This window comes from Hippocampus comes, unplaced genomic scaffold (genome assembly GCF_001891065.2).
Source record: "Hippocampus comes isolate QL1 unplaced genomic scaffold, H_comes_QL1_v1.1 scaffold28, whole genome shotgun sequence".
NCBI classification, from domain to species: Eukaryota; Metazoa; Chordata; class Actinopteri; order Syngnathiformes; family Syngnathidae; genus Hippocampus; species Hippocampus comes.
The window spans coordinates 132,086-145,496 of record NW_017805405.1 but is presented as its reverse complement, the minus strand read 5'-3'; the positions used below and the strand labels follow the sequence as shown (position 1 = coordinate 145,496).

Genomic DNA, 13,411 nt, shown 5'->3' with positions numbered 1-13,411 from the left:
ACCCTCGCAATTCATATCATACAGAGCAGGGGTCGCCAACATAAAGCTTTTTTACATTATCATTAACATTGCTTTAGACTGTCCTGAAACAAATTCCACCCCGCGATAGCTGTAAGTTTCAAGTCTTTTTGTGTCATTTATTGTCATATATCAACAGTCAAATCTATCCACTGTTTTGACTTTACTCACTGGAGAGGCCTGTAAAATGAGATTTTATGTGCTATACAGTCACGTTCATGATATATAAACCTCTCAAGCTTTCAAGCTGTTATTTCAAGGCTCACTCATGCAGCATGTATACGGACAAATGTAACGATGAGTTGCCCACATGGCTGACATCTCTTCTGTTCCACTCAGGTGGCCACTGCTGATTGCAGCACATGTATGGGTAGCTTTGAAGCCATGACAGCTGCTTCCAAGCAATGCTCCTTTAGAACACTCACTTACGTGTGTAGTTGTACAGGTATGTACTGCATCCTTCTACTGATGCATTTTTTATGCTCTTGTCTCACTGGGAATTTGATTTAGCAAACATTCAGTGTACTGCTTCTCATCCCACGCCTCCTCCACATCACATTCTCCAACTGTGTGGAGTCATCAGGAAAAGATGACGAGTAGCTTTGCGAAGAGCTGAGAACAGCAGCAAGTGGAATGCTTTTTTTTTTTTTTTTTACCCCTGCTTAAAACACTGACTGGTGTGTCCTTTTTGAGTCAGTGTCTGCAATTTGAATATTAATATCACATCGGATATAACAAAAGAGGAAATTGTAATTAGCCAATTGTACTGATGACAAAGTTACATCAATTGGAGTTTTGTTGAATTTGACGACAGTCTTACTATTTATTTATTTTACCTTGCAGTGAAGGAGTTTCGGATTTGCACTACTTCCGGGTGACGTATGCGGAAGCAAACAACCATTTGGAGTGACGTAGCAGGACAATCATATTACTCTGAACTCAAACGCACTTTTCAACTTAATCGAGTTAAAGTAAGTTACAACACTTACAAACTGTGTTTGAACCTCCATTTGTCCGCCTTTCGGAGTAAGGTGGCTTTACGGTGATTTTTTTACGTAATAACGAGCTGTCATGTGCTAGCTGCTAGCATAGATGTGAAAGATGATACGATTGAACACATGACTTTCACCAACATTATCAATTTTCTATTACAATCAACCCCTGTGGCGTTATAGTTATTGAACGAAATGTCCGTGTTACTTAAATAATTGTGATGTTTGTTGAAAAAGATTACTATTGAGGTAATTAGAATTGTATTTAGTCCTTTCAACAAATTGCTTCCGTTTCTTGTCATACTCAAGAAATAAATGGAAGCAAACCACCTCACCGCATGAATATAGCTGGAAGGAATTCTTTTGAATTCTAGTCACTTTTATGGTTGTTGTATTATTTTCTTTTGATGTATGGTTCTTTCGATATTTCACATTTTTTAATCATTTTAATCTTGTATTTTTATGATTTCCTTTTCTTATATCAGTTGTTTTTTTACACTGAAAGTTTTTTTAAGCATCAAGTACAAACTAAAATTCATTACGTTATAGAGATTAATGTCATTTGTTTGGGGTTAGTCTCAGCAATCAGTTTGTTTTCATTGCTTGTTGCCTCACCTTGATTTCTGTAATTCTGTGACTGGTTTTGCAGGGCTGTCACGTAACATGTCTACAAAACACACAGCCAAGCTTTCACGGAGCAACAAGAAGAATGAACTGGAACGTAAGAGAGACGAGCGGGCAGCACGTAGGGCCCTCGCCAAGGCCCGTAAGAATCATCCTCAGGATGACGATGAAGGAGCAGAGTTTCTGAGTTTCTCCACTCAGCTGCAGGCAATGGGGCTGAAGCTGAGAGAGGTCCCCGGTGATGGGTAAGTCACTGAATATTTAAAAGAGAAAGAATTATCTTTATTGTTATGAACATGTTCCTCTTCCTATTCATTCTTGTGATGTGTTAAATTCCCATCACCATATTGAACGAACATACACGAATTGTCGCACACACTGGAATATGGTGTGATTTAACACTCTGGGTGCAGTTCAGGGTATCTGTCTTACTCAAGGACACCAGAGGTGTGGGTCGGGGGGATGTTGGGGGGGCGGGGGGTGGCTCTGTGTTCCTTCACCGCATCATCTCCAGCTCTGTCTGACCACCAGTGGCAGGAAGTTCTTTATCAGTAGGTTTCTCAAGTATTTGAACTTTTTTAAATTCATTTGTCTGACTACATTTTATTTCTAATCCCTGCATCTGAAAACAGAGTGCTGTCTTGACATATGAGTTTAATTTGTTGGTTGACCACACTTGTCACTCAAAACGACCACATCTCAAAATCATCTTTCCCTCCAGAAATCGTTCAGAAATTAGGGCTGGATGCTTATGGAAAAATCCCGATTGTTTTGTGATTGAAGTTAAAATCACGATGAATACAATTGTGTATTGATTACCTCTGCATCTGTACTTTTCTATTTCTTACTTTGTCAAAATGTTGCCTGCAGGAACTGCTTATTCAGAGCTCTCGGAGACCAGTTAGAGGGTCACTCACGATCTCATCTGGAGCTACGTCAGGAGACTGTCCAGTACATGATGTCCCATCGACAAGACTTCGAACCTTTTGTTGAGGATGATATTCCCTTCACAGAGCACTGTAAGAATATGACCCCATCGTTAACATTGTTGCATTTGATGTTCAGTCAGGGTTTCCCAAACTCAGGATGCTCAAGACCCAGCAAGAGGGGTACACCCTGAACTTCTCCAGTGAATCGCAGTGCACATAGAGACAAACAGTTATTCATACTCACATTCAGACCGATGCGCATGTGTCTTTTGGAATGTGGGAGGAAGTTGGAGTACTCATGTGGGAAAATCCACCGAAGCACAAAAGGAACTCCAAAAGAAAACACACAGAACCTTTAACTGTAAGGTAGACATGGTATAACACCGAAGGTAGACATTTTGTTCCTCTCTGAGACACAAAAAGATCACTAAAATAGATCACGTCAACCTAACGTTATCATGATACAGAAGACAAAATAAATTATTGCAATAAGCATCATCATTATTGCAACAAAGCCTTTTGAAAGTCAGTCAGTGTCTCTGTGATGATCATGAAAATGGCTTTTGCAGTGTGTTTGCTTTGATCGGCAACTCAATAAAAACTAACCCACAGCCAATTTTGGATCCCAAACCTTACGTGATATGCGTGATATGAAAAGACAAAATGTATATCTACACATTTGTTCCTTTTATGCATAGTATCCAACCTGGCACAGCCTGGAACATTTGCAGGCAATGACGCAATCGTGGCTTTTGCTCGCAGTCAGCAGGTGAAAGTGGTCATCCATCAGCTGAACACACCACTTTGGGAGGTGAGGCCATGACTTTATTTATTTACTTTTTTTTTTTTTCACAGAAACAACCATATGTAATGTCAAGACTATCTTAACTATTTCGGTTCATGTTTTTTTTTTTTTGGGCTGTCAGATAAATGGTACCGAGAAGCAGATGTGTAGAGAACTACACATTGCGTACCGCTACGGGGATCATTACGACAGTGTGAGGCGCATCGGCGACAACTCAGAGAGCCGTGGTCGGCTACGCATTCAGGTATATATTGGACGCTGGGATTTAAGTGTACCGCGATTAATATTACACACCCAAACACAGCGTGCACACACTGCCTCCCTTATACAAAGCCTTGCATCAGTTTTTTTCCTCCCTGAGTCTGGATGCCCTGTTGCACCATAGTCCCTCAGTCTTGGTACTGAACCCCGACACCTGTTTTTCGGCAGGTGACTCACGATTGTCGGAGGAAATATCACTATGTGTGCTGGCCATATCGAGCGAATCACTCACGTTCAGAATACGAAGCACACATGGCGATTATACCCAACCCCCGTCGTGTGAGGTGTTCCGAATTCTAAATATCATCCAAGGTGTTAAAAATGTGTAGAGCCAAATTAATCAGTATGGTGCTGATGTTGTTTTATTTATGCTGCTCGCAGAACTTGCAGCGCCAGCAGTGGAAATTCGGGGATGGTCAGAGAGGCAGACAAGAAAAACCTTCACCAACATCCCTAGAATCCAGCAATGTGATACTAGCCTCCATCGAGAACCGAGGAATGCAGGGTCAGAGAGATTATGTTTGATGTTTGTCTCGTTGGCTGCAAAGAACATTTGCAAATGACGGACAACCATTAGGAATGAGAAAGATGCAAGAAATACTGAGTAAACACTTTTGATGAAGTCTGTTCTACAATACCAGGAACATTAGTGTCTTCTTCAGTTGATGAGGAGAACCTGTTCCACCCGAATGCAGCCACCATAAATTGGTAGGGGCACATGTTAACACCGAAGACAGCTCAGTCTGCGACAAACCCAATATTTTTGTTTTTGTAAACATTTAGGGACAAAGTCTTTACAAAAAAAAAAAAAAAAAAATCATGGGGTGCGCAAAGTTCATAAGTACACAGCCGTTCCAATTACGGAGCAACTAGCGTTCTTAGGAAGACCATACTTTGCAAGTTCACCAGACAGACCGTATTCTGCGTTCTTGAAATTGAGAAATGGCCGGAAACATATTCAGGAAAATAGCAGCCTTAGCATGAGGACTGTAAACAAGCCACCATTAGCCGCAGCTGAAGCTATAACAGGTCAGCGTGAGCAAACAAGGGTGTGCTTGCGAGTGCACGAGAAATGATTGACACATGGTGAGCCGCACCCTCTGTCTCTGATTAGTTGTTTTTCCCCATCAGGTGCGGTCGTTTTCTTGCACATCAATTTAGAGTCACAAGATGGACCAGAGAAAGCAGACTTTTCTTTTTCCCCACAAATCATTTTAATCTTATTCTACTGAAAGGTCATCCTGACATTTTTAACAAATAGTGATTTTTTTTTTTGGGGGGGGGGGGCTTTTAAACACTATAAACACTATATATTTCATCATCAAAGAAGAACATTCAAGAGAACTGCCTAACAATTTAGACAGTTTCGCCGTAAATAAACCTAATGAAGAAACAATAGTTTATTAAACAAACCTTGCGTACAAGTTTTGGTAAGTATTGAAGAAAACATACTGTCTTGCTGGCCACAATCTGGATCCAAGAGATGGAGGTCCAATGAACTAAGTTCATGGTAAACAGGTTTAAACAAGAATACATTTATGAAAAGGAGGTCAGAGAAACATGTATGAAATATTTTTTAGTCCTGTCAGTTAAGTGTGAGGGAACACTATTATTATTTGACATGATGTATTGCTGTATATTGACTTGACATTGGGATTTTCAAGTCCTTGGCTTGAGGTCTTGGTGTGTGTGTGTGTGTGTGTGTGTGTGTGTGTGTGTGCGTGCGTGCGTGCGTGCGTGCGTGCGTGCGTGCGTGCGTGCGTGCGGCAGGCTGTATTGCCAGCTACTTCCACTGTACTATAAGACGAACATTACTGACTTAAAAACGATTGACCAGAGTGTTGTCTGTCATTGTCAGGTGCCCAACAAGCAGAAAAAAGAGGAGAAAAAACAAAAGAAGAAAAAACATCAAGAGGACCGAAATCGACTCAAAGTCCTCAACAACAGAGTGGACCAGAACAAGAATCTACCAGAGGCTGTCACTTTGATACCAGCTTTAAACACACTCAGTATATGAGACTGTCACATGGACCAAAAAAAAAAAACTGCTGGTGAAAGATGTTTTTCCACAAGGATTTGCACAATCAAATTTGATACAGAGTCCCAGTGGGTGACTTTTCGACAAACGTTAAGGGTGCCTGCACACGTGGAGGGAGCATCGGAAAAGACACACCAGGAGAGACCTTATTTTTGAGAGTTCCTTGTGTTTTCGTCAAGTTCAATGCCTGATTTTGTTAGCGTTTGTGTGCGCGCAGGTGTGTGGTTACAGTTAACACACGATTATTTAATGAAGGATTTTGGGGGCTTAATCTGCCAGACTGACTTTATTTTGATTCTCTGGATCATTGTTTGTTTCATCTGAGCAAAAGAGTAAAAAGCAAGAGTCGGACCACAAATGGTGATGCTCCTTGTCACAAGTACTCAAAATGCAGACTATATATTCTATATAATCTATAATGTCATACATTATTAATTTATACTATCTTATTTTGTTATCCAAGTTCACAGCAACACAACTGAGCATTACCAAATGGTTGCCAAATGTTGAAAAAAATAAAGGGAGGGTGTAGACCCAAGAGTGTTTGCCCTTTATTAACGCGACACTGGCATTTTTAGAGATAGGGTGTGTGTTAATGGGGAAATCAAGTAAAAAAAAAAAAAATCCTTTACAGTAGTATATTTTATGTGCCAGCACCAGTCTAAACATGACATTGTGTTTGTGGAATGGGGAAATCAAGTAAAAAAAAAAAAAAAATCCTTTACAGTAGTATATTTTATGTGCCAGCACCAGTCTAAACATGACATTGTGTTTGTGCAATTTGTATTAAGCAGAAAAATCCACCTGTTTTCATCGGGGTGGCCATTTTGCCACCTGCTGTTGACATCACAGTGCCTCGGGCTAGGGTAACGACTGTCACAACTCACCTGTAATCTGCGTTTGGTCATATAACATTTGCAAGATGAGACCTTAAACCAGTGATGGGCACACAGCTTTTCATCATTGCCACGAATTTTATGTTAGAATGAACATAAAATTCACAACCTTTACAGGCGACCTTAATTTGACCTTTCTCAACCTGAAAATGTTTCTCTACTTTGTGCACAACTTGTTCTCAAAAAGGAGCTGAATGGCAAAATGCAGTGGGGTTTTTTTTTCCATTTCTAAGGACAGCCACATTACAATTCTGCATTATGCATGGAAACAATTTAGAATATTTTCTTTATTGGGCCCTAATGGCTGCACTGAATAATTTAAGGTATAGTAACTCGCATGTTCACACAAAGTAGACATGCGGTTGACCATGCAGTGCCTTTGGCTCTAAAAGAAATTACCGGTAGTCATCAATGTTTTCATTTTCATAATTACCTTTCTTCAATCAGGATGTTACTAAAATTATGAAAATATATTGATGCAATGATCAAACTAATCTTTAATATTATATTGGGCATTTTAAAATCTGCTTTTTTTAAAAAAATTTTTTTTTAATTGCATTATGCCCACAAACCCAAAATTGGGGTTGTGGTGACTGCGGTGTTGTAACTGCATGGTTGTCAAGTGTAATGGAACGGACGATATGGAACCCCCTTGAGATGAAACAGCATAACTCACTTATCCCATTATTCCGGAAACATTACCTAATTAGAAAGTATCGACTCTTAGAGGAACCATGCCAGTTTCGTGTCATTGGAGATAAGAGTCATTGGACTGGGAGGTGACGTTAAACCTTGTCGCCCCACTCAGCTAATCTAATTTGCCACCAGCACAGAAGATTGACCAAGAATAGCAAGTGGAGTCTGGTTCAGGTCAAATACATCGACACAATTTGGAATGTCAGGAAAATGGAATCTAAGACGACTGACTTACATTCAAACGTTCTAAAAATGGATCTCCAGTGATCGGATGTTGTGATTTCCTAGGAATGTTGAAGAAGTGACCAGTTGAAAATGTAAACGCTCACGGAGTTATAGATATTCAGTGTTGCATATTGATATTTGTTTCCTACCATGGATAATTGTTTAAATTATCTGTGTCTTCAGATTAAACAGTAGACAAATGTCATTTACTTAAAATAACAAAGGTAACCAAACAAAAGTTTTGGATAATAGAATTAAAAATGCCACTTTAGGAAATAAATGTTGACTTTATTAAAATGCACCAAAAAATTGAGCTGATGAAGAGCGCTGCTGATAAAAGACAAAGTGACGAGAAACAATCAATCAGGTCCAGCGTCATACTTCAAATCTGCTCTTGGCTGAAAATAGGAAGTCATCCAGCATCGTGAAGGTCCCTCCTCAGTCTGTTCTCAAAGACTCACCTTTCCAAATGTTGGCTTTCCTCCATTTTGACTTTATTTTGTCATTGTTTAAAAAAAAATAAAAATAAAAAATACAAAAAAGGGACGCATCTGACAAAGAATGAGAAAGTTTTGTAGGTCATTGTAGGAAGAAGTCAGAAATCCTGCCTAATGTTTTCCTTGTTCTCATCGCCCTGCTGCTGTCTGAGCTGACCGATTTCGTTTTCTAGATGTACGATGGCCCGCTCGATCTCGTAGTTCTTGCTGACCAGTGATACCCAACTGTTGGGAGGAGAAGATGCACCAAAACTTAGCCAACTGAATATAAACTAATACAATTCAATGAAAGACGTGCAGCTTGTCACATACTTTGACTCCAGTTCTCGCAGTTTGGCTCCTCCGGCTAACTGGTCATTTTTACGCTGCCAATTCAAATCTTGAATTTGTTTCCTGCGTGACAGAAGTTACATGAACTGATAAACACATACGTGTTCATTTATCTTCACCAGAGAGATCTTTTTAGGTGGCCTCACCTGAATTTCTGCAGTTCCTTTTGAGCCATCTCGATCATGAAGGCCAGGTTACTGCAGGAGGAAAAATGAGAAAAGTCCTGGTTAAATTGAAGCCCAAATTTTTCAACAGGAAGCAGTTACCCTCACGTACTCGTTGTAGACTTTCCAAGCGTTGGTTCCGTACTGTGACATAAGCTCCAGGTTCTCGATACGAACGGCCTGGTGCTCTAACTGGGCCATGGAGTTGTTCACACACTCCTGCCAAGCTGTAATGTCATTCTTTTGACCTGAAGAGGGCGCTGGCAGCTCATACCTTCAGAGGAATGACGACATCACTTGATGAAAAGTCTATGAATGTTTTCTTCTGCTTATGCTGGTCTAAGTAATGGGAACAGTGGTTGAAATATTTCAATACTTCAGCTAGAAATTCTGTCTGCGAAAATCGTGGGCAGCCCTTTTTTTTAATGGCCTCAAAACACCAAATCCAGTACAAAATGATTGCTATTTCATTTGTGGCCTAAAAACACCCAGTGCGGTACATAATTATGGTAAATATATGCACATGAATGCTTCAAATTGTTTTAAAAAATTGTTACCTTGCTGGAGGGGGGATATGGCATGCAGCTGCTCATGTTAATGAGGTGCAATATTAGCTCACTACCTTTTTTCACCTTGGGATTTGATGCCATTTATAAGACCTTGACAAAAAAAAAAAAAAAACAACAACTGTGTACTATACCAAAAAATAGCATGTCTGAGAGAACTGTACATGTACTACATGAGATCTCGCTCCATGAAACAAAACCATAAATATAAATAGGTAGATACGAGATGATCCTTTTGAGTGAAGCTAATGCCCATGCTTGCCATTACTTCTGATGAAAGTTGCCCCTCCCAACATGGCCATCACATCGGTAGGTCTACTGGGCTGCTTTATTTTACCGGGACAACGGCGTCACACCACGGAACTTTGTATAGCAGCTTCTGTTAATTGCACCATCGCACCAGTAAACTACAGCGACTAATTTTGGAATGTAAGAGTCCTCCTATTGGCCAGATATATGGGTATACTGCTTTGTCACCATGTTGATAGTTTAACCTCTTGGCAAAGATTAAAAAAAAAAAAAAAAAAAAAAACGGCGAAGGTTATCTTGTCTTCAAAAATTTAATTCAGGTATTGTTTATCAGAGTAAGCATTTTTTTTTTTTTTTTACCACAATAGTGCAAAACTTACCTCTTCATGCTCAGGAGGTCCATTGGTTGTCGTGCTGCAAGGCGATCAAATTCATTCTTCATAATTTCAGTCTAGAGCACGAGGAAAGGCCAGGTTTGTATTTTTGGCACTGCGGAAGCTCTAAAGATGATTTTCGGGACCGAGGGTGTTTTGTCACCTCAAAAGCAGAAAAGTCAGGAGTTGGCAGGTAGCTCAGGTAGTTCTTGGTTGGTCTGTATCTTCTGGTCTCCTCCTCTACTAATGCTGCAGCCTGAGAAACACACAAATCACATTTTGGATTAAATTAAGGTTGGGTGATGAATTGATTTATTGATTGATTCAAGTTTATCTGTCTGGATGATTTTTGTTTTGTTTTGTTGCATGCTCAGTTTGATGTACATTGCTTACAAAACATGGCTGTGAACAGAGCAGCTAGGGCTCTGAACACATTTAAAGGAAAAGACCCTATCGGTGACACGTGTCCACTGCCTTTATTGGACTTTGATGTCCACATTGGGGAAATTCCCTGAATGAGAATATTCTCAGGAACAAAGGAGCCGGTTTAAAAAAAGTAGTCAGTGTTGTCACTATTTTAAGCGTCTTATGCAACATTTCTATTTTTCAAAAAGTTCTAAGCTACCGGGATGCCATCTGACTGAATGAAAAGTGTGGTAAAACGGGTTTGTGTAATAAGCACAGTATATTCTGTAGTCTGAACTTTTTGTGGTCGAAGTGGTATGAGAAGTTCAGAATTTTTGAAGGAGATAGCTCCTCCAGCCAACAGTGCAGTGTGCCGCTATGTTAAATGTCAACTTGGTTTTGAGTTTTCAACATGTTTCCCATAATTGTCATTGCGTATATATTCTACTTTACACTGAAAGAATTAGTGCTGAGTGCATAGAGTCCGTTCCTGCTATTATTTTGTGTATGGCAAGAAAGGAACCCGGCGGAAGTCAATAAATCATCATTTCAATAATGCTGAACATTTCAATTTCCAAGAAGTGATGCTAATTTGTACGTTACAAAAACAGTAATTCATCAGCATGTTTGAAAATTTTGACCCGGGTATGTGCTTCCAAGCTGCAAATGGTCACCTTGCCTCACTGATATGCTATTCTCCATTAGAAAAGCAGTTACGGATTCTCTTTAAAAAAAAAAAAACATACATGTTTCTTCTGCGTGAAAGGTAATGGAAGATGGGAAGTTGGGGGCCAAAACCATACTCATTTTGAATAATGGCTTTTGGGGCAAAGCAATACTGATTTAATTCAAGAGATTCACTTTTTCTCTATGCTAAAAAAAAAATACAGCCATTACAATCAGGTATCCGATTTTTGTGGGAAAGCACATGGAGATTTAATTTTGAGGTCACATGGTTCGGTCCTATCATATACTGTAGGTATATTTTAATTCTATGGCTTTTGTGTTAGTGTTGGATGGTGTTTACAGTTTTTTTATGTGATTAATGTATTCTTTTAAATGTCTTTGCACAATATACTAAAATTTTAAAGTAATTCTATCATAAATATCAGTTATCTGTTTCATTTAACTAAAACAATATTGTTAAATAAAATTAAACTAAAACAATATTGTTAAATAAAATTGAGTTTAGTATGCGACAACAGACCCGGTTCCGCCATGACTCGTGACCCGATTTTTGTGTGAACGCGAAGTGTGTTTGAGCTCCTCTCAGAAAATCGCACAATGGTTGGTTAAAAACGGGGTTTCCGTGACTATAAATTGGGAATTTTCCCATTTGTGAGACAAATAAAGGTTTTCTTATCTTATTATTACATATGACGTAAAGTAGAATCCCCTTGATCACCTCGATCTGATGATTTGCATGCAGCACTGGGATGTTGCTGCAGTCGCCGGTTGGATAACTCATCATATTTAACTGCTTGACAGGATCAAAAGCTATGCAGTACATTAATGAAACTCGAATAATAGCTACCTTAGCACATGCTCAGTTTAGCACATGCTCATAATTGCTCTTCGTTTACAATACACCAGACTTTACTCACAGCTTCTCTGACACCGGCGGCATCGTAACCTTGGTCAAAATAAGGTAATGCATCAACAAACACTTCACCCGCAACTGAGGCAGTCCCAGACATGATAATCTAGACAAAACTGTTCAATTAGCAATAAGTATCTTGTTGAACTGCGCCAATTTTTTGACGTCTTAATATTTCCGGTTCCTTCTTCTTCGTCAGCGTCTTTTCATTTACTGGCGGTGCATGCCGCCACCTACTGCACAGGATACGCAAAGGAACATAGAAGGTTATGCTGGCAGCATTTTCACGACACAAGTGACGGGAAACACACACACACACGCACACACACGCACTGATACTGTACACGTAAACGATATAAACATATCCGTCCTATTCAATTTCAATCCGTATCATTGGGATAGATACATGGAAATCTAATCCGATCACGCAGCAGTGCTTCTTCCCTTTAGTATATTGTATAGTGTACAGGTATTCCATTTCCCTTCTCTCTTTCACTCCGCTGTCGTCTGTGTTAGGGAAAGTTAAATCATCATGCCAAGGACCAATGAAAAGGTGCTTCCTCTCCAACGTAGGAAAGGACAACACTGTCTCAAATGAATTCAACTCCAAAGGATTGGTCTCAGGTGGGGGAGCAACTACAAACAGGTATCCACACCTTCACAGTCTTAATTGGACCTTGCACGCATGCTTTTGGAGCGGAGGAGGAAGCATGTGCAAGCATGGGGAGAACATGCAAACTCCACACGAACGACCAATCCCAGATTCAAACCCCCAACCTCGGTACTGGAGAATGTGATCGTCCATCGTGCCCAAGTCCTTTCCATCCATCCAGTTGTATTGTTATTTCAACCTTTCTTCTTTAGTTACCCTAATTCTCAATGGAAACATCTAGAATAATGCAAAATACCTGTAAAATCAATTAAAAGAAGGAAAATCGCGTCCACTTGTTGCTGCGTATGAATAATTGGATTGTGATTATATTTGTTTTGTTACACACGCGGGCAATGATGCAGCAGTGATTTAATCACTTTTCATGTGCTCTACGATGTATTCAATCACCTTACAGTAAATGGTTCGGTCTTTCGTGGCCATGCTGGTGAACAGTGGTGGGAATATGAAGCTACGGAGCCTCACACGTCTCCAGACACGAATTTGCAAATCGCCGCACGCATTTGTGAGTCGGGTATGCCAGACCGAAGCAATAGTCACATGTGGAGGATACAGCCAATCAAGAGGCTTTGTGTTTACATCTAATACGCTTATACTGTAGATTTATGTACACATTTAACAATGTATTTAAAATCAATATATACATGTGCAAATTTATGTTACGCATTTCTGACTTCAGGCACACGTTTGTATATTCTGGTTACACATTTGTGACTCCAGTCACTAATTTGTAGGTTCTCGTTACACATTTTTAACTTCATTCACACATTTGTAAATTTTCGTTACACATTTGTGACTTTGAGTCGCACATTTGTAGATTAATGTAAACATTTATGGCTGTAGTTATGGATACGAATTATTTTTTACATATTTGTCGATTTAGATCAGGCTCGTTTTGTGTACGGCGCTGGTATTAACAAGAAAACTGTGCCCTCTCGTGGAAATGGGGGGCACTGCACGAGTGTAATTTGCAGATTCGTCACCGCGTGTTACTGAGATAATACAATTCAAAGGTGTTCTGATTTGGCGTCATGATACTGCGAGCATGATGTAGGTGACATGACGTTAAAATGAT

At 39.7% G+C, this 13,411-nt stretch overlaps 2 protein-coding genes across 4 annotated transcripts; one reads left to right on the top strand and one right to left on the bottom strand.

The window, feature by feature from the left end:
• The first annotated feature begins 880 nt into the window (after positions 1-880).
• On the top strand, positions 881-6,205 carry otud3 (OTU deubiquitinase 3). Of its 3 annotated transcripts, XM_019873114.1 has the most exons (8): positions 881-989; positions 1,660-1,879; positions 2,505-2,653; positions 3,262-3,374; positions 3,490-3,612; positions 4,011-4,134; positions 4,271-4,337; positions 5,488-6,205. In XM_019873114.1, exons 2-8 carry the CDS (start codon positions 1,674-1,676, stop codon positions 5,615-5,617), a joined length of 912 nt encoding a protein of 303 aa, XP_019728673.1. In that variant the 5' UTR covers positions 881-989; positions 1,660-1,673; the 3' UTR covers positions 5,618-6,205. The 3 variants fall into 3 exon arrangements, with proteins under 3 accessions (XP_019728673.1, XP_019728674.1, XP_019728675.1); XM_019873115.1 differs by lacking the exon at positions 4,271-4,337 and having other exon boundaries at positions 882-989; XM_019873116.1 differs by lacking the exons at positions 4,011-4,134; positions 4,271-4,337 and having other exon boundaries at positions 882-989.
• Positions 6,206-7,751: 1,546 nt separating this feature from the next.
• Positions 7,752-11,874, bottom strand: bcas2 (BCAS2 pre-mRNA processing factor). The gene is made up of 7 exons (XM_019873117.1): positions 11,674-11,874; positions 9,828-9,920; positions 9,671-9,741; positions 8,588-8,749; positions 8,458-8,508; positions 8,294-8,374; positions 7,752-8,206 (listed from the first exon to the last, which is right to left on the bottom strand). Exons 1-7 carry the CDS (start codon positions 11,764-11,766, stop codon positions 8,080-8,082), a joined length of 678 nt encoding a protein of 225 aa, XP_019728676.1. The 5' UTR covers positions 11,767-11,874; the 3' UTR covers positions 7,752-8,079.
• Between the last annotated feature and the right edge of the window lie 1,537 nt (positions 11,875-13,411).

Bases quoted from the DNA above. Each gene is read 5' to 3' on its own strand.
- bcas2 (XM_019873117.1), bottom strand. From the start codon at position 11,766: ATGTCTGGGACTGCCTCAGTTGCGGGTGAAGTGTTTGTTGATGCATTA. The intron at 8,509-8,587 runs GTACGTGAGGGT...TTCCTCCTGCAG, and splicing joins GCTTGGAAAGTCTACAACGA to TAACCTGGCCTTCATGATCG. The intron at 8,207-8,293 runs GTATGTGACAAG...TCCTCCCAACAG, and splicing joins CTGCGAGAACTGGAGTCAAA to TTGGGTATCACTGGTCAGCA.
- otud3 (XM_019873114.1), top strand. From the start codon at position 1,674: ATGTCTACAAAACACACAGCCAAGCTTTCACGGAGCAACAAGAAGAAT. The intron at 2,654-3,261 runs GTAAGAATATGA...TTTTATGCATAG, and splicing joins TATTCCCTTCACAGAGCACT to TATCCAACCTGGCACAGCCT. The intron at 3,375-3,489 runs GTGAGGCCATGA...TTGGGCTGTCAG, and splicing joins TGAACACACCACTTTGGGAG to ATAAATGGTACCGAGAAGCA.